The 25,749-nt window shown below is 35.4% G+C and overlaps 1 protein-coding gene across 4 annotated transcripts in view; it reads right to left on the bottom strand.

The window, feature by feature from the left end:
- FMN2 (formin 2) overlaps positions 1-25,749 on the bottom strand; it is a 152,821-nt gene that overhangs the window by 11,992 nt on the left and 115,080 nt on the right. For all 4 annotated transcript variants that reach the window (XM_077175543.1, XM_077175544.1, XM_077175542.1 and 1 more), the window contains 2 exons: positions 22,054-22,105; positions 6,213-6,362 (listed from right to left, as the gene is read on the bottom strand). In XM_077175543.1, coding sequence (XP_077031658.1) covers positions 6,213-6,362; positions 22,054-22,105 — 202 coding nt within the window. The remainder of the gene's footprint in view (positions 1-6,212; positions 6,363-22,053; positions 22,106-25,749) is intronic.

Below are 25,749 nucleotides of genomic sequence, written 5' to 3' on the forward strand. Positions count from 1 at the left end.
TGTCTTATAAAACACAGGATTGCTTAAAAATGTTAGACTAAGGTATTCAAAAGGATTTTCCACCAAAGATCCAGACAGAGAAATGTATCTCCAAATGCTTTTTTTCTCACAAACCTTTCCCTCAAAAGCAATGCTAAGAAATGAAAGTTCTGTTCACCTCCCCCTAACCAAAGTATGATGATGTATTAATTAAAAAAAACCCCAAACATAAAAAGTAATTGCCAAAAATGTCCAAGGGAGAAGAAAACAAACCATACGTGTTAAGCAACCTCTTTTATCTGGACAGTAAACAGTGTCTTTGTGAGGTACTGCCTCAAAGCTAGCTACTGAATCTTTTGTGTGTTTAGGCTTTTTAAAGTAGATTTTCCAGGGCCCATAACAGTATATTCTGATCAGAAAACTATTCAGGTAAACAATTTTGAAATACTCCCAAAAACTGAAGATCCATGTAATTATTCAATCAATGTAAAATTGTCTTCTGTTTTGAAATGTCATTATAACGGAGTTGTAAACCCATGCCTACCAGCATGCAGCTCAGTTGGTTAGAGTGTAATAAACACATTGAGATTAAAGCTTCCAAGAGACGTCAGAAAATGTATCTGCCCATGACTACTCACCAACATAACACTTGGAGCTTTCAGTTGGCATTACAGGAGCATGCCAAGCAAAATGTGACCCCGCTAAACATACTCCACATGTTCATCATTTCCTTCTCATGTTGCAGCTCCATATACATTTTTCTTCTCTTTTCTTCCATCTCTGCATTTCTTTGCAAGTACCTATTCCCATGTCCCTCGATGTCTCACTCTCAAGTCTGATTCACTGGTTCATATTATAAGCGTTAAAAAAATATCCCTTAAATTACTCTGAGAGGACATTGCTCGTGCTATGGGATTTAATGCCCTCCTCTGCAAGCAGAAGTGGCAGCTTACCAATATGCTCCTCACTGTGCAACGTACAGATATCCCATGCCAGACTTTAAATTGCTCAACAGCAAGTTTTAAATCATCCTGCCGAGGAGTCTGTAGGGAGACATACCAGTCTTTCTGCAGAGGGAGATCAATGAGCTGTGGAGACATGCTGGCCAGGAATCTCCCTTTCATCTAGATATACACAGTGTGACACACCAGGTGCCAGCTTAACTGCTATTCTTACGGGAATGGGCAACTTCTGCATTTGAGAGATGAGTGCATTTTTCTGAGTTTATAGATTATTTTTAATGTGTCAAAGATTTATCGTGGGAGTTAAAGGTTGAATAAAGTCAGCCAAAAGAAATTCTCAAGCTTAGTGTGATGCAAGACATCAGGGACTTACAGAATTTTACCATTTTGTTGATCCTGCTAATGAACTCTCCTCTGCTGGCATCCCTGACACAGCTTCTGCTCAGCAACACAACTCATTACTAAAGGCAAGTGCCTTTGTGTACCTTATACCCACATTTACAGGGGACCTCTGTCTGCCCCTCACTCCTCCTCCTCCAGCTCTCCCATCTAGAAATACAGCTAACACAAGGTAAATCTTTTCCAAGTTTCACAGGTCCTCTAGAACAGCAAACAGTCTGAAGAGAGGGAAGCAGATCCAGAGTTGGAGAGGATTAACAAGTGTAAGCACCTTACTCGCACCCAGAGAAAGGGAAGGGGGAACTGCAGCCCTGCACACGAGCTTCTGCCATATCATTGATCCTTTTCTAGTAAGGTCTGAACTGGTATGTGTGACCTGATGATACTAACGTTTGACAGCAATGGAACTTTAAAACTTAAAATTTCCTAAAGGACTCACTGCTTTTTGCTACTGTAATGAGCCAGGGTCTATTCCATGGCCATAAAGAAAAGGAGTAGTCCTAAAGATGAATCATTGTTGTCCACAGCAATATGAGATTTTCTGATAAATAACGGCATTTTTATATATTAGTTCCAGGACCAGCAGTTGCTTAACTTTTTAATTTTTTAGAACATTTCAAGACTTCCTCCGTTGGATGTTGCTTCATGAGCTCTTTTTATCTTTCATTCTTAGGACAGGATATCTTTTCCTGGTAGGAAAATGGTAGGGTCTGGGCAACAATTCTACAGGCCTTTGCTGGATGTCAAGAAAAAAAAAAAAATTTGCTCTCACAGAAGTACTAGACTGGAATAGCACATTTCAGATCGACTACATCTAACTACAAACGTAAAGAAATGTTTTTAGAAGCTAAAGAAATGAGATTAATGAGAAAAAGGTTGATACATTTATAGGTCAGCTAATAAAAGACACTTTTTTACAAAACAGGAGGGAAAACTAGGCATTTGTAGATTCGTGGTCTGATTGCCTAAGTTTTTCTAAGAAGGGGAGACTTGCAGAGCTGTTACTGCAGCTGTATAGATATATATAGCTCTATAAATGTATAGATAATAAGGGTGCTAAACAGGAAGCTTGTGAAGTTCAAAATCATACTCTCTCTTTTCAAACAACATCAAAAAATCTTAGGGAAAATATGTCAGCTCTTCTAGTCTTTCTTGCTGATTAAACACAAAATGCAGGCTATACTGACAGTAAAATTTTCAAGAGTTTGCAAAGTCTCAATGAAAACCATAGACTATGACTGACACATTATAAATATATTTGAAGGACAGTGACAACAACATCAAAACTGGAAAAACTCAAAACATGCCCCAATAAGTTTGATTATGGCTCTCCTTTTCTCGTGGGCTTTTCTGCCTTTTATTTTTTCCTTTGGCAGGCTTCTTGTTTATTTTGGATTTTTTTTTAAATTGCTTAATCAGAAAGTAGTATTTGAAAATTTTCACTAAAAAAGATACATATTTAGGATAGATATATCATCAGAAATTTCAATCTCCACAAAATATCATAAAAAAGTTTATAAACAACCCAATATCAATTTCTGATGGAATGATCTACTTAGCCTTAACTGTGGTGTGACCACAAAAAATAGTACTGCTCAGAAAGCCTCTTGGCAGTCCTATGCTTTTACTGTAATTTTCAGATGCATTTTCTCTTTTTATTTCTACTCTATTTAAAAGTTTAAAATGTATAATTTTCCCTACAGATGGTATTTTCCAGTTCTGCTTTACTTCAAGTGAGAGAACAGTAAAAGCAGTAGAAAACTTCAGAAAAATTGTTTTTAACTTTGCACCATTTTTCTTTTCTCAGCTTCTTGTAAGGAAATACAAAGTCTGACACTTCAGTGTTTATCTTTTGCATATAAATGCCTGGCAAACTAATATGCAAGTTGAAATGCCAGGTGAAAAGTGTTTAAAATAAGAACTGACTTTTTTTGTTAGAACATACATGCTGAACCTATCACTAACAAAATATAGTACCACCTTTGGAAATATCATCTATGAAAATCCTTTGGTTGAATTATTGTAAAAGAGTAAGTAAGACATATATTTGCAGATACTAACTGAGGAACAGCCTCCATTAGCAGTCCACATGGAAACTGGGATACAAAATATACTAGAAAAACCCAAAGCAATCAGAGCTTGATAAAGATGATGAAGCTAAAAAAGAGAAAGGAATAAAGCTATACATTTTACAAATAATTATTGTAAATAAAGTATGTTTCATGAGGCAGAAACCTGGTCAATAGCTCACCAAGGTGGCATACCACAGTCTTTGAAAATGTCTCACCATATCTGTCACTTGATTTTACTGCCAACAATTACAGAAAGTTTGTCTCATCATTAATGTTTTAGTCTGCTCCTCAATTTATCAGCAGAAAAAACTCCAAGAACATTACCTAAAGGGGAAAATCTACTTTCTTGAAATAATTATTTATATTTTAATGGCAATAGGCAGTTTTCAGATTTTTGTCACCTACAGATCTCTTGATCTATGCCGACATTTTGAATGCCATCATGATGTACATTCTTACACCTCTGGGCAACATGTATTTTTCCACTGAGATTTTTCTCCTTTGATTTCTCAATACCAAGACACCTTCATAGCACACCATCTTGCCTTTTATTAAGAGAGACAGAAATGCAAAATCAAGAAAAAAAGCCTAAAAGACAACTTCAGATATCAGGTTGAACTATGATTGGAGAAAAGGTATTTTCTGTGCAAAGGCTTTGGTAAGACAGTTGTTTAACTAAAGAAGATCCTTAATTTTCAGGAAAATTATATGTCTTACTTTAAAAGCTCTTACTCTTACTGCTAATTTGGCCAAAACATTCTAATTCCTAAAGTGCAATGAAGAGAGCTTCACTTTGCCAGACCTGACACAGCAGCACCGTACCAAAAATCTGAGAGTTGAGTATAATTAGACATCAAAGGTCCCCAAGGTCTAAACCCTGCCTCACCTGAACAAACGAAATTGAGTGGAAGAATTAAACGTGATGAGGCAAGTAAAAGCTAAAATTCAAACCAAAAAATCTACTTGTGACTTTCAGGATGCATTATTTTTAGTCTTAATTTCAGTGACCTCCTGGACTGAAGTTACACTGTCCTGTCTGTCCCCCTGGGAAAAGCCTCCTTCAACACACCAGTTCCGAGCCCCGGTTTGAACAACAGTCCCCCTGCTGTTCTTCCAAGGGATCTCCCAGTTTCTTTCCCTACTGTACATCCTTCTCACTGCCCTTTCCCTTCCCTGTCACATCTTGTCCCTGCAGCCATTCTGTAGGTTATATATGTTCAGTTCCTTTCAGGGTACAACCACCCTTGCCCTAGAAGGGGCAGGCTGGCAGACAGCTTTTTTCTCTGCTGCTTCAACGCATCTTCTTAGTATACACATACACTGACACTCAAAGAGGGTCAAATGATTGTATCTCAATCCCATTCTTCTCTTCAGCTTTAGATGTTTAAGGAGGAAAATGCTCTGTGCTAATTTAGTTAATGTCTTTTAAAGAAAACTATTTTCCTGTGAGAACCCTCTGGGGGATTTTTTTTATTTTTTAAAAGAAAAATAGCTTAGTATTTTGAAATAAAAGGACATTTTGCTTAAATCCTTTCCTATAAAATATACAAGGCTAAATTAACCTGTATTAACTAGGCAACTAAATCCCTGTATAGGAAAATCAAAGGTATTATTTAACTGTCAGTTAAATCAGTTTCAAAGAGATATACTTAATTACATAAAATTAATTCAGACAGTCAGTAATATGAACGAGATCCCCAGAGATCTGCTGTGCTAACATTTGCACCATGCTCTTGCTATAGTAGCAGAACCCAGTTTTTTTCACTGTGAGACTTCTTGTTCCAAAAGGTACCCAGTTACAGCAAATATATATGGTGTACATGACATTAGCTGTATAGGTGCCTCAGGGAAGTCTTCAGTAACTTTCTAAACCAGAAGTCAGATGTCTGTGACAATTACATAGGATGAGTACACTTGAAAAAGGACCTGTTCTTGTCAAATTACCTAATAACAGGTTGATGTCAATAATTTAATGAATCCAAAGCTTCAATCCCACCAATTTTTACGCTCAGATGTAGCTTCAACTCAAGCTGCCAACAGCTGTAGGATTATATAACAATGCTTAGAATTTACATGTTTGCATATGTTTCATTTTTCCTGATATGACATTTATTACTTTTTAAACAACTGATTAATTTTTGGCATAATTTTTACAAACAAAGGGTGACCACAATGGACTATCTGCATGCAGATAAGTAGAGATTTCATAACTCTTCTAAAACATGGACAAGACACCACGGGTGATTTTCAAAGCTCCTGTCTCATTTCTTTATGCCATATTATACCACACTTGCTCTTGTGTACCCCATCACCCAGGCTGTGATTTGCAATATGATTCAGTTTTTTAACGCAGGGCTAATTGACTTATTCCTTCTGTCTTCCTTTTTCCCAGCATTGTCAAACAAATATTTACAATATGCCCTGTCCTAATGCCTTGACTTTCTTTGACTAAATATGGTAATGAAAATTTTAATTAACTTTCAGGCCTAAAACAAGTCTCCCATTGCTTGGATTCATAGCAGCATAGTAGTTACATGCTCTGCCAAAAACACTGTTCAGGTAATGGACCCAAAAAACTTTAGCACAAACTGGTATTAAAATTCCATTCAAAAATTGGGATGACTGGGGGGTTGGGGTGGTGAGGGTGGGTGTCATGATCTGTTAAAAAAACAAAACCTGAGAAAACTCCAAAAGGCATTCAATGGGTTGTGTGCTAATGAAGTGTGGCTGACTGGTTTCTGTGCGATTGCTCCCAATAACATTCTTTGAGAAAAGCCTTTGAACAAACAAACAAATGTACCTTTCTTGAAGAATAAGTTTGTTTTCCTTCTTCCAGAAGTCTTTGAAGTCAGAACTGAATTCATGCCAAATACTGAAGAAAGAATGTGGGGACACCTCCTTCTCGCCCATTTTTGGTTTCATACAGAAATAGGCTGTAGTTTCCAAAAAGCTGTCAAAGAAAGCAGAAATAGCAAATGCTTCAGTACTCACTGATATTTTTTTTTTTGTTCTTGACACTGAAATAGTATTTAATTATTCTTGGTAGCAGATCTAAAATAAAAGAATAGAAAAACATACCAGTTCTGAGCTCTTCACATATAAGTAGGTATACAATGTAAGATGATTTTTCAGTGAAGTTGGGATCTGGGATTTATCACAGTTTCTAGTTTTGACCAAAGTATTTTCCATTTGAAAAGCTAAAATGAACACACTGTCCACAGCCCTGAAAATCCAGATATCCACACTCCCCCATATACTGCTTTTCAGTTGTGTTTAAAGCTGTTTTCAAAACACAGAGTCAAAACCCATCAAGGTTGTAAATAAACTTCAAGTTCTGTTAGGTCTGTGCTACAACACAATAGCTTAGGCTGGAGACTACACAGAAATATTAAAACTCAAACCTGCTTTGTACTAAACAAGAAATGACGCAACAGAAAACTTGGCCCAGGAAGGGCTGTGCTAGAAAGCAGGTGCCCATTGTGACTCTACCAGAACAATCCAACAATCCCTTCTGAGCACAGCGAGAGCAAAACTAATGCAGCAAACACATAAGCTACTCGTCAAGTAAAAGCTACTCCTGAAATGCAAAGGTCATATTTCCCACACTGAGTGAGGACTGTGAGCCCAACTAAAATTTAATATATTTCTGAGTTTGAACTGCTTCTATTTTATTTCAAGAATGTTACAGGAAGGTACAGAATAATTATTTTTAAAAATATTGCTTGATTAACTATTATTCCATTTTGTTTTTTCATTGTACGTTTTGTAAATACTGGAGATTTTAAGAATGTTTTCCTGATCTGAAGCTCAACATGAAAACCACTGGATAATTGCTCATTTTATGAAAAATACAATTGAAAAATCTCACTTGAAATATAATTGTAGGTGCTTTGCTCACTGATCCATTACTATACATTGACTCCTATGATAATTTTCTCTGAATCATAGATCACGGTTTTAATACTTTAATTATGGGTAAGAATCCAATTTTGGCTAAATGGATGGAAATGTAGTTTTAGTCTCAGAAGTCATATCTTCATTCATGGATTATGATGGTGAAAATCACATACAAAGATTCAACCATTCAGAAGGGTCACTAACAAATTCTGCAAGAAAATTTTACCCTAATTCTCAAACCCGAATATTCCAGTTGTTTTGCCCAACCTGAAAAATAAGCATCTACATATATTATCATATTGCTGAATAAAAAAAGCCTACATCTTAAAAATTTAACATCAGTTTACCAACCAAATTTTACATCACATTTTTTTCTCCTGATTTGGAATTCATTTTTCCATCTGCTGAAGCAAACCGAAGATGTTGAGCAACAGAGATGTAGCACATAAAAATACAGAAAACATTCTCATTTTTAAAGCCATTACATTGGTACTCAAATGCCACCTTACCTAGTCATGTAATTTCTTCAGTTCTGTCAGCCTACCATGGCCCTTTGTTCTTTAACTCAAGTGTTTGGCCAATAAATGCCTTTTTTTTTGGCTGGGTTGTGTTGGTTTGGTTTGGGTATTTTTTTCAAATGATTTATTAACAATTAACACAGCTGATTAAAATAATCCATTTTAATTACTTATATTTTCCCCACAGTTTTATTCTGGGAAAGGTTTTTATCATCTATCCTCTGATTCCACAGAATGACTCAAAAAGAATATCCCTGACACTGCAGTCAGCTGCACTGTGTAAAACTTCCTCCTACTGTCACATATTTTCAACTTTTTGCAAGACTACAAATGTTATCAGAGGGGTATTTTTTCTCCCAGTCTCATCCCCTAGACTTACAGCTCTGCAGCTGGCTAGTGGGGAAGTCATATTAAAGGCTCATTTGAATTTTCAGAATGAGCTGACAATATTTTTGGAGGAATGTGAGAGATAAAGAACAAGAGAGAAATCTTGAGGCATCAGCTGAATCACTAATTTTTTAAGAAGCCCTCTGAATGAAGTCCATTAATGATTTAGAAAACGGAGAAAGACAGAATTTCATATAAGAAGCCTCGTTTTGGGAAATATATGTTCAAAACATTTTGCAAACTACAGTGATGAGAAAAGAATTTGACTGTGAATGGTTATCCCAAGTAATGCTTTAATATAGAGATAATGAGCTAGAAATCTATCACAGGAAAACATCCCAAGAAACAGGAAGCCAAACAAAATGAAATTCGTACTGTATAAGTGAACGCTCAATTAAAAAAAAAATAAAGAGCACTAACATCTATTAGAGATGCAAAGACTTCCACTGCTCTTCAATTATTCCAACTATCCTCTGAGAGCAGGAGGAGATAACCAGTGTTTTTCCCCTGGTGACTGAAAACCTCCCTGAGGACTACTTGTATAACCATTGCAAACTTACACATTCATACAGCTGCGTCTAACAGCTGTAACATAATTACTAGGTTTATAGAAAGCAGAGAAATGCTCATACAGGTTGCTTGACTCCCTAGCAGTTAGTTTGGGAGGTAAGGAAAATTAACTGTCTGTGAAATGTGAAACAGCAGCAGCATAGCAGGTTGTCATTGTTAGTATGTCACACCTTTCTAATGCCCGGTAACAATGCACAAGACATCAGCTGCAACACAATAATACGTCAAGGTGTAAATCTCCATGAATCAAATATTTTTTTCTATACATGCAGATCAAACAGTTAAGACAGTTGCCATGTTTTTTCCAACCAGAGAGGTCTACCCTTCTTTAGCATTAAAGTATCTTAGAGTTCATTTAGAAGACATATGGAAACCTGCTTGCTATACATTTGATGCTGTCATTTTTGTAGGCAAAATGGCATATTTCACACATGAAAGACAAAGCAAATAAAGCCAATCCAAACGCATCAAATAATAAAACATGGACAGCAATAAATCCTCTCTGTTGCCATGGTCTTTAAATATCTGATTCGGAAATGTTTACATATGTCAAACTTGATATATCTCAAGGCTAATTCCAGGAGGGGACATGCATTTTAAATACAAAGAGAAATTTGGATGATATTGCCATAGCCCCAAGACTAGGTACAATCCTTTCAGACTTCAGTCAGGCAGAATATATCTTAAATATCTTTGGTCTTTGCTCTGAGAAAGCCATTCAAATTTTCCTTTTCATTCTTCATCAGATTTTAAAACAAAATATCTGCAAATACCATTGTTACTCTTCCTAACTGGCTCACATAGATATTTTGAATCAAATAAAGAACTAGTTATCAAAAGCCTTTTGTTCCTATACTCAAATTAATTTCTGCATCATACAGCCTTGGGAAACTCATCTGACCTCATAAATTTCATCTCACCTATCTGCAAAATTAAACATTCATTTTGATATAAGTATTATTTAGTGTCCATTTCTCAAGTGAAAAGGTTCATGCTTATGCATACTCTTTCTGAGAGTCTTAAAGGAAAAGAATGTGCATTAGAGAAGATCTTTGAGTCATGGAAGAGGGAAAGAAGGGCATGCAACTTAGGGATTAAAAGAGGTAAAGGAGGTCACTGCTTTTGCTTCTAACAGCCTGACTTTTCAAGCATGATTAAAAATAAGACAGTGATGTTCACACTACTTGCTGTCTCACCCTGACACGGCAAAAGCCAGAAATCTTTAAACAGATTACAGACTGGGTTTCCTATTCCTCATGTTGGCCCTGAAGGAGAATTAAATAACATCGTCTTTCTCACAACAATGGAAGAGTTCCTCATCTCTGACAAGTAAGAAAGGAAATAGCATCAGGAAAGATGGCTAGTTCCTTTTCTTCCTTTCTTGTCTTCTAATGTCTTCGGTTCAAGTGTTTGGGTAATTCAGAAAAATCACTTCAGACTGATGTCTGAACTCACTGCTTACTCAAATGTGGAAATTTGATGAATGAATCACTAGACTTTTATGTGTGCTCCCTTGAGTACAACTATGAGTCTATGAAAGTGATTTTTCTATTTGGAGGGAAGAAAGGAACGGATGTACTAACAGCCAAACCAAATTTAATCATATGAAAAAGAAAATAAGCTATTCACATTGCAAATGGCTCATTGACAGCAACACTAGCTAATAGATCTGATCCATTAGGAATATTTTAAGAGTAGCTATGGATTATTCAGCTTTTTTTCTCATTCTATTCTGAAAATAGCTAGCAAAACGTTGCACACAATTCCAATTCAAACCTGCTGCCTGGGATGCATTGGCTGGTTTATAAATGTGTACTAAAGCAAATCAACAATACTAAGACAGCAGTAGTTTCATCTCAGCATTATTTGATCAGGCTTCCTTGCCAAACAAATAGCAAAGTAACCATAGGTACAGACACGCCCTGGCTCACCTTTCTGAGAAATGCTGAACACACACACAAACACACATGTATCTGGTTTTCCCAGGCAGCAAACTAAATCACCTGCAAGGGTGAAGGTTTGCTCCAATGTGGATTTAAAACCAGAAAAAAAGGTTTTCTGTTCTGCTTAATATTCTTCTGTTCAAAAGACTACATATTTTCATTAAAGTTTGAACATGGATATTCTTTTCTATTGTGGCTTTATGAATCTCTAAGCATCACTTATCTACATTAGTGATTAAGAACAGTTAGTGTAAATGGTGTAACTTGTTACTTTTGTGAAGCAGTTGTGTTTCAGAAGCAGTTCTAAATCAGGCTGAAACTACTGAAGTACCTTTTATTTCAATTAAACTCATGAAGAAAATTTAGAACTAAGCACATTCTACCAAAAGAAAGAAGGCAAAAGGGAAAGAAAAGACTATATGTGCCTACTACTTTAAATATGACATGAGTCTTATTTAAAGCCAAACTGAGTTGGTGGGCTGTAAGGCTGTTCACAGTGTTGATCCTGAATTGTTGTCTATATACAGAAGGTGTGGACAATATTTAGGTAACAGTATTTCCTTCCTGGATGCTAATAATTTGAATAATCATATTAGTATTTGGTTTGTTTTATAAAGAGGCCAAGGCTTTGTATCTATTTTCCTACTGTATTTAACATCTGAAAGCAAGAGTTAATCTTCAGACAGAATACCAACCAGTTCAACAAGGTCACAAAAAATATGTAAAATAAAAGAGTACCAGCATCCTGATGATTGAGATAGCACAAGCCGGTTAGGAAACTTTATATGCACAGTATTTTGTGAAGGGTGTAATTTTCTATTGATGTATTTTGTTGAGGGTCCTTCTCTGCACTATATCACTTTCTTCACCTTTTCTTTACTTATTTTAAAAAAATGTATAATTTCCCCTCCTCACTGCAGTCTCTTGTTCTGCATAATTATAAGTGAAAAAATGCAAAAAATAAGTTCATTCAAGATATCCAGTACCTGAAGGCTGGTAAAGAAATTTCTTCTTGTCCTTTTATTTCCCCCCCTTTTTATAAAGAAATAAAAGTAACTTTCTTATACTAAAAAGAAAGTTGAGATAATATGCCAACTTAAATTAGCTTCCAGAATCATTAATCTCAGTTTTCATTTGCCAATTTATATTGTGTAACTGTGTGTTTTGTAATATTGTTCCTTAGAAAACAAAGGTCTCAAGAGATTCTTTTCTCTAAAAAAAACCTGCCAAACGTTTGCAATGTTTTGAATCCTAAGTCATCTCCCTCATGCCTGGTCCCTTGCCTCCTACAAATTCATATTAAACAGAAACACTTTTTATTGCTTCAACCATATGAAAATTAGCAGCTTCAGTAACAGCAAAAAAATCCCTCTACCTTTGAAGCATCATTTCTTTTTCTCCCTACAAAAGCTCAACAAAAAGCATCCAATATGAGGAACAGAAAATTATGTTTTGACAGGCCAGTCTGTCTTGTTCATGAGAATATTAACACCCTCCCTCTCACTACTAGGAATGATTTACAACTTTAGTGATGATATGCAATGATCAATATTATCAGCTGTACATGATTATTAGTGACACAAATGCAGAACTTCCATAGTTTATACAAATGGCTGCAGACCCTGTACATGGATGCTGTTACATAGCACAGACCATATACTGTGACACAGACTGTTAAATTCCATAGGTATTAGGACTATAGCTTTGCACTTAAACACTTTGGGAAAAATAAATTTTTAGGAAGACCAATGATCGCAATGTGTTAACAGGGAATAAACCCTTCACATATCAGATTGCTACTTCAACCTGAATTTAAACTGCTGCTCCAGACCCTTCTATTTACTTAATTCAATGAGAGAGTATTTCTTTATTCCTGTCTTTCAGGAACAAAGTGCCTCATAACAGCAGGTTGCAAACCAGCAAAATAAAATGGCCATAACTAAATTAAATAATACTTTTGTTGAAAGCTGAATGTGAGCACTGAGACTTTCAAAATCTTTATTTTAGAAAATATTTTTATTAGGTCCAGATTAAGATATATTGGTTGGGTATGATGAAATTTACCTAATCTATCCTTGTTGCTTATATCTTCTGTAAACATTAAGCTATTAGGGATCATGGTTAATACTACATTTAAAAAGCATTCTGCAAGATCTTCCCTCACTGGTTTAATTATTTTTTAATTTGTATTTTTATTCTCATTCATTTCTAAAACAGTAGGCTACAACCTGGTCCCTCTATACCTTTGGGTTGATTCCAGGTTTTTTTGCATTATTCTGATGTAAACAAGTGCTCCACTGATATAAAAATACGATCTTTTATCCAAGGTGGCATAGGATTAGGTGCTAAATTTTATCAGGAGTGAGCTATCTTGGCAAACAGAATTTCTGCTGACAAAAAAAATACTGTGCTGAAAAAGCCATTCTGCATATACTGAGTCAGATTCTAGCCATTTGAAAATCAAAGATCAGGAAATGTAGGTTAGAGGTTTTTTTGCTACCTTCATTATATCACGTGCAAAGCATTTGTCAGCTACATCTCACCCAGTGACTGGGGCTTATGTGAACCTAAATTTTGCTGTGAATATTATCAGTCTTTTTTCCATTCAAGAATATTATTCAGAATAAAATATGAATTGAGACAATACATTAGAAACAGAACTAACTTTGTCTTTTCTTTGCCTCTGAAATTGTATTCTAACAGGCCACTCTAAGGGAGAAAAAAATCTAAAAATCAAGCATTTTTTAGCATGACTCTTCAGATGCATTTTTAAGTTGCATGTGTTTTTCCCATGAATTTTAAAATTAAAATTTTAAATCAGTTCAGACTTTCTCCCAAAACCTTGGTTTGAAGTAGTTAAAGTTCTCTAGATGCATTGGTGTTAGCTGCAACCCACTGTTACCTGAGTACCTTGCATAAATGTATAGGCTCTCTATCTTGGACTTTAATGCTTTTATTTCATGTTAGTGTGGATATCATGCCCATGCCTGCCAGCTAAGCTGCTCCAGAAATATGGCTAGCTCTGTGCTAAGCTAGACACAGGCAATATGAGCATGTGTAAAACAATACCATGTAATTTTGTGCACTGGAGAGTCAGGCCAGTAACATATCCAAGAGAAAACTATTTTTCTCTCTTAAAAAGACAAACATGTGAGCTTCAAACATATTAAATAACCCTTGACTGGTTGAACTTGAAGAAATAATAAGGTGCCGTTAGACACGGAATACAGTGGTAGAATGAATTTCAACAGCAGTGGGCTGACTCTAAAGCTGCTGCCTCAGTGCTCTAAGAAACAGCTAAAAGCCTCTGTGAAAGCCCAACTTGACTTCAGATCTTTATATTAACACTCCTCATGTTCACTGGAGGCCTTCTAAACAACCATTATTACTTAAAGAGGTTATAATTACATAAGGAAGTAGTGCAGAACTGTTGTGCACTAAATATTGTGTTAAAAGCTTATTGTGGTTTTTCAACTTATCGATTACAGCCTCAGCCTTGTAATCTGTCTGCTGTCATGGTGTGGCTCATTTCTATAAGTGAATTCATGAAGAAGCATGGCCAGGGTTATCTAAGAAAATAATACCAGTTATATAATGGAATAATACTTTTTCTTAAATCTAGAGCAAATTATTTAGATATCTAAATAGAAACTACACACATGCTTTACAAAATTTCAGGTACACATAAGATTAGCTCATCTTTAAAAGTATAATTCAGCATAGATAAAATTTTATATATTTGCATTGACAAAAACACTCTTTAAATATAGCAAGTGAAATGAATGTACAGGGTTTTTTTTTACATAATCATAATAATTTCTATTATGGTGCTCAAGTCAAACTTAGGTTTCAGTTTCTATTCTTTGAAGTTTTATTCTTTATAGAATAAAAACTGTCTGAAATACATGGCCATTACAGAACATCCTAGCATTTTAAAGGTCTTTTGATGCAGTTTCAACTTAACCCTTTGTGATTGCTCTGGAGAGCATTCTTAATTCATTGTGCAAGAGCTCTCTCCTTAACATGCATCCACTCATATCACCATGGCCAGCACAACTATGAATAGAAGAAATTGATCCTTTACTGAAAACAGAACTCTTCATGGGGGTTTTCATATTCTTAAAGTCAATTACAGAAAAATCCCATGACAGGAAATTGAAAGACTCCAAAATCTGTCTTGATGAACTGTCAGGTTGGAAAGGTCTTTATTTGCATTTTTCAAACTTTAGGCACTTGAGGTTCAAGTCTCAAGTTATCCCAATATATTCTCTTCATACAAGTGAAAGAACCTTTCTGTAGATGAGTACAGAAAATGGGCAGCATTTTCTATAAGGATTGCCCATGAAAAGGTGGCAGCCACTGAAATTAATACAAATAATGTATTAAATAACCATATCAGCTCTGGATTTGTGAATCATCAATATTCACAGATCTAAGCAAAGCTAGAAAAACCATATTCCTTTGGCCTAGGAAGCCTATCTCTGGCCTGTTCCCATCTCTTTCAAGGAGGCTTCATGGGGTTTCTGGTCTGGGGTGACCACACCCTAATAATCTTCCTTAGGAGGCAGGAAGTTTTACTTCCTTCACAGACTGATTAAGGTAGAACTATCTTTCAGGCAGCAGCTGAGAAAAAAACCAGGTGAGGTTATTTCATGAGAAGCCCTCATTTAAGACATAGTACAGAAGGGATCTGGCCCACTGAAGCTGTTTCTGAACTAGCTTGTTAAAGCAGTCAAGAAACAAGGCAATGAGGGCAAGCAACAAACAGAAGAAGAGCAAAGAGACAATGCCTTTTTTCCTAGTCACCATATATTTTTTCCTAATCTCCATATATGAGAAGTAGAACTATATCATGGATCAGCTTGTGGAGTTTCAGCAGTACGCTGATCCCTATATCATGGATCAGCTTGTGGATGGCAGCCTTCCATCAGCTGGAAATTGTTATGGAAGGAATGACCTATATTGTACAGATTATTATTACTGGATAGTTCCCAGATGAGTTAACACAGCAGTTGTGACCTAATTAAATCCCACCCCTGACGTTCTGCTTTTCTATTTGCATGTACATAACAACAACATAATATTGTAATACTTAAAGATTGTAACACGCAGCAAGGAAGAAAGGAACAACTCCAGTGGCAAATCAGCATAAGAGAGTAAAAGAGACACGTTATCCACATTTAAGTCACAGACCTTGCAAATGCAAACACTGACTGTGAAGGTCTTAGGAAACCAACCAAACAGCTCAGGTAGACAACCCGATGAAAGAAAAGTCCTGCTGAACATAATCAGAAGCTGATGCACAAGGGAGAGGCACTGGAGCTAATCATTCATACACACACGCACACAAGCGCTTTACTTCAGCTGCAACTGCTCAAGAGGAATATCTTGAATTTTTGAGGGCTACTCAGTGAAACCACCTGCTGAACATAAACTGGAAGCCAAACAAAATGTGACACATTGAAAGACTTTAATTCATGTATTATTTTCCCACTAATTTTACTAGCTACATGGTTCTTCTATTCTTTTCTCTTTTTTTAATCCTCAGTGTGATGCCATGGCATTAGTTTTGGGTTGACCAGATCCAAGTTATTTTAACTATATTGTTATCAGGGTGTTAGCTGTATTGTCATCAATGCTATTTAGCTGTGTAACTACAGTTGCACCTTAAACTAACATCCTTTACCTTTTACTCTAAGATCTAAGAATAAACCCTCTACATGAACTTTACAATAAGTTGCATAAAAATCAGTTTACATTGCAGAATATTAGATCTCTGAATTGTACCCCAGTCTGTAAGGAGTTGCATTAACTTTTGTTCATACTAGCACTGAATTCCATTAAATGCCAACTAATTTCAAACCAATAAAATAAAATTATTTTTCAAAGCCAGTAGGCCAAAATCTTTAAAAGAAAAGATAGCATTCTTACAGGCAAAAATCAATCATCTAAATGGTTAAGGACTTGTGTCACTTGGCAAATATTTTCAGAAAAGGACAAGGACTTCATCTTCCAGGATAAGACCAACTATCCATATTTTAGAAGAGACTTTCTGACATAGCTAAACTGCTGGCTAAGTTTCCATTACTGCATATCAACAGTCCTGATATTTTGTCAGAGACAGGATACTAAACTAGAATGATCCAAACTGTTTAACAGTCTGTAAGCTTCTTCTATACACATTTCCTCTGCTCAGCAAGTATTTACTTTTTGCTGATCCAACTAATGTATACCTAGGGTCTGAAATGTATTACCCTTAGTGATTCCAGCTACATGCTGGGAGCCACACAGTGAGAAACAGACATAACAGTGAAGCAACCAACAATAGATGAATGGCCAAAGAGTAGTGAAAGACGAAGTCCAATAGCATATTCTTACCTTTCAGTTAAAAGTTTCCTTCTGGGTTTTTTTTGGTTTTGTTTTTTTTTTTTTTAAACTACATACCTCTTCCATTCTAAGCTTTTCACCAGTTTATTTCTATCATTAACTCAATTTTCTCTTTAACTTTATAGTTCACTTTTGGAAACAATCCAAAACATTGTGTGGAGGGCAGCGAGGTGGGAGGAACATTTAATGTTTTAAAGGATTACCAGACTTAGGTGCTACACTTTGAGGTGTTGCTTTTCAGCAGTGCCATTGTACCATACTGTCTGCTATTTCTCTAAATGTCATCAACTTGTCAGCTCATAAGCAGGTGTAAACCTTTGTTCCTCCCCAAGTTCTCATGTTCAGTGATGTCAATGGAAGTCTGCAAAGAGTGTTGTGTCAAGAATACTGGGGGTTTTTTGCAGGCAATTTAAAGGTAAACATTTCTCTTCAAAATTAATGTCATTTTGTTGCTACAGCAAAAGAAAGCAACAACACATTTCTAACTGGATTATTAAAAGTCCTGAAAACAGAAGAGGTGCCTGGGAGGCTGCACTCAGAAAGCACTTAAAAGCCCAAAAATCACTGGAATGTGCAAGTAATGGAAGCAAATTATAAAATAAACCAAATAAAAATACCCAGACACGGAGAGATGAGCATTTTATACCAAGCCACACACATCCTAAATTCCCCACTTGATATTTACGTCAAAAGGCAAAAAGTCCTCTGTTTGACTTTTTATAAAACAAACACATATTCTCACAATGCACTGAGGTTTACTAAAGAAAAAATTAAATTCTAGGATTTTTTTTTTTAAATCAGTGATGTACAGAAAGCCAGGATAGCAAATAGAATTTCTGTCTTTCCAGGTCTTGTTGGGCATCAACAGGAAAAACAGGTGAATAATTTTAAACCACCAGTGTGTGGGACTGTTGACTTAGTGACTTATCACTTCAAGCAGGGTTATACTATCTGAAATACTAAAAAAAAACCAATAACTTTTAGTATTCTTTAACATTTCTAGCATACATTGTCTCTTACAGCAGTGAAATATTAGTTAATTATATGAAATATGAATAACTAAACTTTCAGTGCTGCTGAACTGAATTTAGAATTGAATGCTTCGTTACACTAAGGGATGACAGGAAAAATTGAAAATCATTTGACTGTGTCTTGGATATAAAAAAAAACCAAACAAAACCTTAATTAAATTTTTGAAACCAAGTTGTTATTCCAAGAAGAGAAAATGTTTGCAGATAAAGGGGAAGGAAAAGATCATTTTAACTATTTCAGTGGAAGAGAGATCAGTGTTACAAGTCTGGATTTATTTGCTTTTTAAAAAGACATGAATCTGGAAGCCTTCTAAGGAGATGAGAACTTAATACTGGGTAAGGTATTATAAGAAAAAGTAATAAAGTTCCATGCTACTCCTCTAGAGCTATTCAGTTGGTGAGGTAGCAAGGCAGAGAGTTATGACCTTCAACTTCACTGAATGCTGTTTCCAGTAACTTCAGTCAGGTTGTTCGGCTATTGGTTCTTCAGAAATTAAGTGCAGGAAGAGGAGTAACTAATTTCTGATTATAAGTCTGCAAAATGGTATTTCTGCTGTTGCTACTGCCTTTCATCCTAGCCCGGCAAATGAGGTATCACCTGTCATATTATTTGGATAATAATTTTGTTGCAATCTTGGTTCCTCTACTTGTTGTGCATACTATGATAAAAGTCCATCTCATTCTGAAATTGTATTAAGCATACCTGGAAACAACAAGACTTCAATTTTTTTTTTTTTTTTTTTTTGCTGCTTAAGTAAAATCACATCTGAAAAGACAAAAAATATTTAACACTAAGTAAATGAAAATACACAAAACAGAGAGCATATCTATAATACAAGTCTTGAATAAAGGGGCACCGAATAGAGGATTCCTAAAATACAGAGGGATCTCTTTCCCCTCCTCTCTCTTTTCTGTTTTACTTCTTTCACCTCCCCCCAAATGAGTGATTTTTTGCTTTAACTTGACAAGTATTTCACAGTTTCTCAAGCATTTAGCAATGAGGATCTAATTGGAAAGTGCCAGGTTCTTTCTTATTGCACTTTATCAATATTGTTAAGGGAATGATGTAATTGTTTGGGGTTTGGTGAAGACATTCCATGTCACTTCAGTGTTAATACCAGGCTGGAGCCTTCCTTGTCTGCCTGCGTAAGCTAGATAAACATAGACCTGTGTGCTTTCTTCTCATCTCAGGATACTTACTCAGAGAGATCTTGGAACATATGCCTATTGTGAGCTAAACATTTCACTTTTCATTTTTATCCATGTGCCAGAAATCCATTCCTAGGATAAACACTTTACATACTGACACTCTTAAAGTCACTAAACACGATAAATAAAGAGAGAATACATCATTTCAAAACTGATTAAACATTTTCTCACTTGTGACAAATGAACAGCTATACACTGTATGGAGTCCCTGGAGCAGACATTCCATTTTCTTTGTCTTCATTTTCTGTGTAAGATTAACTTTCCATTTCAGCTCATCTATTGCACAACTGAGATTTTTTAAAATACACATTGCTGCATTTTCCCCAAATCATTATTCATTTCAGAAACAGTTTTTGTTATTGCTACAAGATCTTTTCTTTTGGATTTTTGTATTTTAATGGAGAAAAACTAACAAAGAAAATACTACTACTAATAAAAAATCATAGTTTTTAATGAAAGCTAAAGAAATGCTCCCATGCAGTAGACCTGAACTTATACATAGACTGAAGTCATCCACCTCAACAAGGAAAATCCAAGCACATTAATCACATTAACTTTGCTCCATCTAATCCATCACTTTTCCTTGCACTACTTGCTTGTCTCGTCATCCAATGCACTGCTATCTACCTATGATTAGTCAAATGCAACTAATCTTTTATTTAGCTTCTTAAGCTCCTATCATCTTTTCAATCTACTCCTGACAAAAAGGATCCCAAGCATTTTATTTTCAAGCTAAATTAAAAATCTTACTGAAATAATCACACATAATACTAAGACTGTATATGAAGTTGTCTCCATTGTTCTAACAAAAAGCACTAATCTGATCAAGAATTTCAGTGGGAAGGTGGAAGGAAGAAAGAAAATATCCTTGCTAGATATTCATGGAAAGGAGGAGCGATGAAGCAGAATTTTGTTCTTTGACAAATTGTGTAAAAGGAGCTGGGAGACGAAAGAATTAGGGACTAAAGTCAGAAGAAGCAGACCAAGCTGAACAAGAATCCCCAGAGCAGCTTGCTTTCTTCCCCCATCAGGCTAGTAAAACCAGTATAAAGTTTTTGATATGATGGTTCCAGTCTTGTCGGGGAAAAAGATTAGAAGGGAAAGTGAATTAGATACCAAAAGATAGTGATAAGTCACAAGATTTCTGAACAGATTGAAGATTCCACTGTCATTAGATTTCTGTCACCTTTGGATTTGTATTCAAATCCACTTTTGACAGGACAAATATTTTCCTTAAAAAAGCAATTAGGCATCACAACAATCTCCTAACAGTGCCAACTTCTCTCAAAGTTTTATTGTGGAGGAAAATTTTAAAGATAAGAATTATGTAACCGAGCAGCTAAACAAACCTAAGAAATGTCAGGAATGCCTTTCATATACTTGAGCAAGAGGCATGATACTAAGCCAAAGCAATAATACCCTAATATTATCTCAGCTTGTTAGAGCACTGTGCTAACAGCACCAAGGTTGTGGGTTTGATCCCTCTATGGGCCATTCATTTAGGAGTTGGACTTGATGATCCCTGCAAGTCCCTTCCAACTCAGAATATTCTGTAATGAAACTTAAAACAACACAGACCAGTTCAAAGCAGCTGTCTGTGATTCTCTTATACTCCCTTTCCACAACCCTGATGTGCCACTCAAGGACCTACCATCTCCTCACAAGTAACAAGGGAGGTTCTTGTGGCACTCACTCCTCTTGGCTTCTTTTTCAGGTACTATCCCAAGGTACATGTCCCAAGGAAATAGAGAAAAAATGTACCAGGAAAGACATCAACCACCCTGTGGCATTACTGCAGGTAGCAAATTTGGGTGTTGAGGCCATAGAATGGCTGACAAACCTAGTAAAAACTAGAAACTTTTATAGTGATATCTTTTAGAGGAATCCTATTGAGAGACTTCTTAATTCTGGGAATATAGAGTGGATATATGCATTAGTAGTTATTAAGTGATAGCTGCAGCTAGTACAAAGAGAAAATGCTATTTTCAGTGTAAGAAAAACAAATACAGACTGCGAGTTTCCCTAAATTTGGGCTATAAATGCTGTGCACCATATTTTGATCTCTTGCTGGGACTGATAAAAATCTTTCCCATTTAAACACTGCTGCTAGAGGAGTCTCCAAAATAATCAGAACAAACCACATGTTGTGCAATGGAGTGAGGTTCCCAGTTTTGAAAACTGTCTCAACTGCACAGAATGAAATTTAATGAGGTATTTTGCTTTCTGCCACAAAAAATGTATTTGAAGATTTATTAGCAATTCTACAAAGGAAGTCACATTTAATTTTACATTTAATTTGTTTATTAAAAAAGGTGGTTTTTTTAATAAAATGGATATTTTATAAGTACAAGAAATGGTACCTAATAATACTTGTTTGGGGAATGCGAAATACCTCTCAAACACCATGATACTGGTGTAGTACGAACAGTGTTTTCTCAGTCCAAATGGTATACGCTGAATTTATTTTTACATAAGGTTAATGCATTTTCTGAAAGACAGGAGTAATGTACAATATTCATTTAAATTGTTTCAATCTTTCTTCATTTTCAAATTAAAATTGACAGTAACTAAATATCACTTTTCTTTCTGAGTGCATTTCTATACCACTCAAAACCACAGAAATACTGGCTCCCAATACATCAACTGCTAAAACCCCCATATTTTACAAAGAAAGGTCTTATGACATTACTCTTTCTTACCTTTTATGTGCTTCTGTCAGTGACTTCTCTTCATTTTCTTGGTCTATTTTGGCTGTAAAAATAGAATCAAATAATTAGGAACAAGGTGAAAGATATAGATGTTTCAGGATAATTTTAATTTTACATATGTCATGTGTAAAATATACAGAAACCACCTGAGGATATACTCATGTAGATCAATTCCGAGAAAAAAAAACAACCAATCAACCCCCCCATTCAACAAACAACCACAAAAACAAAACCACACAAATTTTGATAACCCTATTAAAAAGGAATCCAAAACCACCACTGCAAAAAGAAACCAATCCAAAACTCAAAGCCTTGAAAAGGAAAAAAAAAAAATTCCCAGTATTCTAAACAACAACCAAAAAATGAAATTGACTAAAAACCAGATCTTAAATAATGATTCCAAAAACTCAAATAATATGGGAACTTGTCTACCAAGAGGAGGAAAAGCTGAGCAAAGAGCAGGAAGGATTCAGCCTTACAGCTTTTGTACAAGTTGTGTGGAAATTACAAATGAAAACTCTTCCCTCTCCCTGCACACACATCCATTAGTGAAGTACTAGAGCTGTAGCAGGCCTGTATTGAAAACATGATTAGTTTTATATGAAGGATATTAGCATTTGGTGATCATGTGAAGGAAATTAATATTTTCCTTGTATCATTTTATATATAATTAATATTTTAATTGTATTAATAATACAGTAAGAAACTGTCCTTGCCACACAATGGTGAAAATATTCTCTATTTGCCACATGTTCTCTCATATTTTTTTGCCCACATTTCATTTAATTTAGATGACTGAAAGAACAATTAATAAAAAATCTACAAGAACGTGCATGTTAGCTTAGGCATCAGCAATGTGCAAAGCAATTGTCCATCTGCTCTGAGCATGAGCTTAGGTGAAATTTATACTTATGCAGTCATTCGGGTAATACAACTTAAATCTCATTTAAAGTCTGCATGCTTAAACAGAATGCTCTTTTAATTTGGTACTTGATTCTTTGTTCAGTCTGCTAGACTTCTGGACTGTTAACTTGCAAGGAGAATTATAGTATTCCCAAGAGTCAGAAAGTTTTGAAACATGAAAAGGCTCTGAGCTGTCCTGGTAACAAATGTCAGTGCTATAACATTCATATAGAAATCTAAAAAAGCAGAAACCTTTCAGCTATTTTTTATTCCACTTTCCAGACATAGCTCTACAATATTAACTCATTAAAATTATTTTTCTGCATCATAGATACACTGTCTTTGAAAAATTTCAAATTTGTTGAAAAAAAGCAAAGCAATGGCATAATTAAGATACAAAGATAATCACTGTTTTTCAGTTAAAATGTTTCAATGAACAGTAATTTACAAACATACACTCAAATAGGCATGTGAAATCTGTAGCAAGGAAATACAAATGGAATTGCCTTATACTTTCCCCAGTCACAACAATGATCAGAGCTTTGTCTAGTGCTGCAAATGCTTTTTATTAGTAGCAATGTAGTCTTCTGAGCAGTAGCACTGCTGACTAGTGCCCAGATATTTGCAGCGGGAAACATTGTATTTGGTAATCATTACTTGAAGACTTGGGCTCCACCATTGTTATCCTGAAAGTGAAAAAAAATCCCAGCAAACCACAGAAAACCTGAGGGAGAGATGGGTAAATGTTCTCGAGGAAATTGAAGAGCACCTGAATCCTGAATCATTACAGGTTTCAATACCAAATTGAATCTTGGCCCAGATTCTTCAGAAGGTTTGTGAGAGCTCACAATCCTTCTGAGTGAAGCTGAGCCCAGAGCTGAGTGAATTTGGGCTGACTTAACAGTTTTTCTTGAAAGCCTTGCATTGCTTTGGATAAGAAACCAGGTGAAATGTGGCAGCTTTTACAGAATTTCATTAATACTTTTCTTTTTTTCCATACTTTAATCCTGAAAATCAAAGTATGACCAGTAAAAACATATAGTTCAAAAGAGAAACTGCACAAACTCTCTGGATGAAACAAGATCAAATACCTCATTCTGCATTAACACAATCACTAAGTATCTGTGGATGCAACTCTTAAATAATTCTATTACTGAAAAATGCAATTTGGACTTGTTTCACTTAATGCTTAGAAATAGAGGCTACCATATTCCATCCTACAACAGTCTTGTACACTGTTGCATATGTTGTATTTTTAGGATATAAATATTTTTATAATTTCCAAGATTGATGGGATGGAATATCATTAGATTTGCCTTGTTTTAGGTACCTTCTTCTTTATTTCAAATATTCTGCACAGATTTACAAACAATTGTTTACCCACCAGTAATGGAGCAAAAATTCCACAATTTATTTCTCAAAAGAGTGTAACCATATTATCCTAAGCTTATCAAAGCATGTCAGAATATCCCCATTTGAGCACAAGTTTCCTTTCAATTAAAAAAAAAGAAAGCTATTGTGGTCCAGAGAAGAAGAAAAACAAAACAAAGCAAAACAAAACCAAGTTATTTCTGGTATCTATACTTTCGACAATAAATAGAGAATTGTTATTACACAATGAAAAGAAACTGTAGAAACCTTGAACGGCAGAGATCCATGTAATAAAGAATTTTCTCTGAAGAATTTCCTTGTAGTTTGTTCCAAATGCAATAATATTTTTAATCCTCCCTCATTTTACCAAAAAGATATTACACAGGTGAAAATCTAATTTGCAATGCTTTTGCATTATCATTTTTCTAGACAGAAAAAGTTAAAGATACTATGAAAACAATTCTTCTTCCACAAGTCAACAGGTGGCACCAGTGAAAGAGAAAATATGGTATATGCACTCAGATCTGTCCCTGTCCAAAGAAAATAATCAGATGACTGCTTTTGCACTGGACACAGTAAACATCCAAGAGCTGTGGAAAATGGCTTGCTAAAGATATGCAGTGAAATCTAATTGGCAAGGGAAGAAAACCTCCTGTCATCAAAACAACAGAATTTTTACTATCCTGGGTACCTGGATACAATGGAATAACTATTAGATGTTGAAGCAGCTGGAGATTGTTATAACCAGTACATAGGGAATATTATCACCTGATATTAGTGGTTATATGTACTTTGCTCAGTAATAATCACCCCATTGGTAAACTACTTCCAATTATGTTTTCCTCTTTGACTAGGGGCAGGAAAAATTTAGTTATGATGGATCCAGTTGAATTGTCCCAGAATGCATTATACTTCATCATTTCACTCAATATCATGCATCTATATTATCACTTCCTCCTCCAAAGCAGTTCATCACAGGTATAAAAAGAGGGCATGAAAGGCACTGGTTTGGCTTCTTCATTCTTGGCATATATCCTTTAAGTGCCAAATAGCAGCTAAAAGTTGCCCACTTTGGAGGAACATTCAGGGGAGAAAAGTGCACTTCTCTGTTACAAAGACAACACCTGTAACAGGTGACATGAAAAAAAAATAAATTAGTCGCTATACCCAGTCCACAGTGATCACAACATAGTGATCATCAACAGCCAACACAGAAAAATTAGATAAATCCTGGGATACCATGGCAGCTGACTGTACCTGAGCACTCTCTTCTGCTTCTATAATTACTCTCTATCTTCAAGAAATAAGATTATTTCAAAAATATTATTTGATTTTCTTTGAAAAACATTTAAGAAATGTTGTAGTCATGCAGTATCCATATCTGCTTTAATATAGTTTTCCAATCCATCAGCT

This window comes from Agelaius phoeniceus, chromosome 3 (assembly GCF_051311805.1).
Source record: "Agelaius phoeniceus isolate bAgePho1 chromosome 3, bAgePho1.hap1, whole genome shotgun sequence".
Taxonomy (NCBI): Eukaryota; Metazoa; Chordata; class Aves; order Passeriformes; family Icteridae; genus Agelaius; species Agelaius phoeniceus.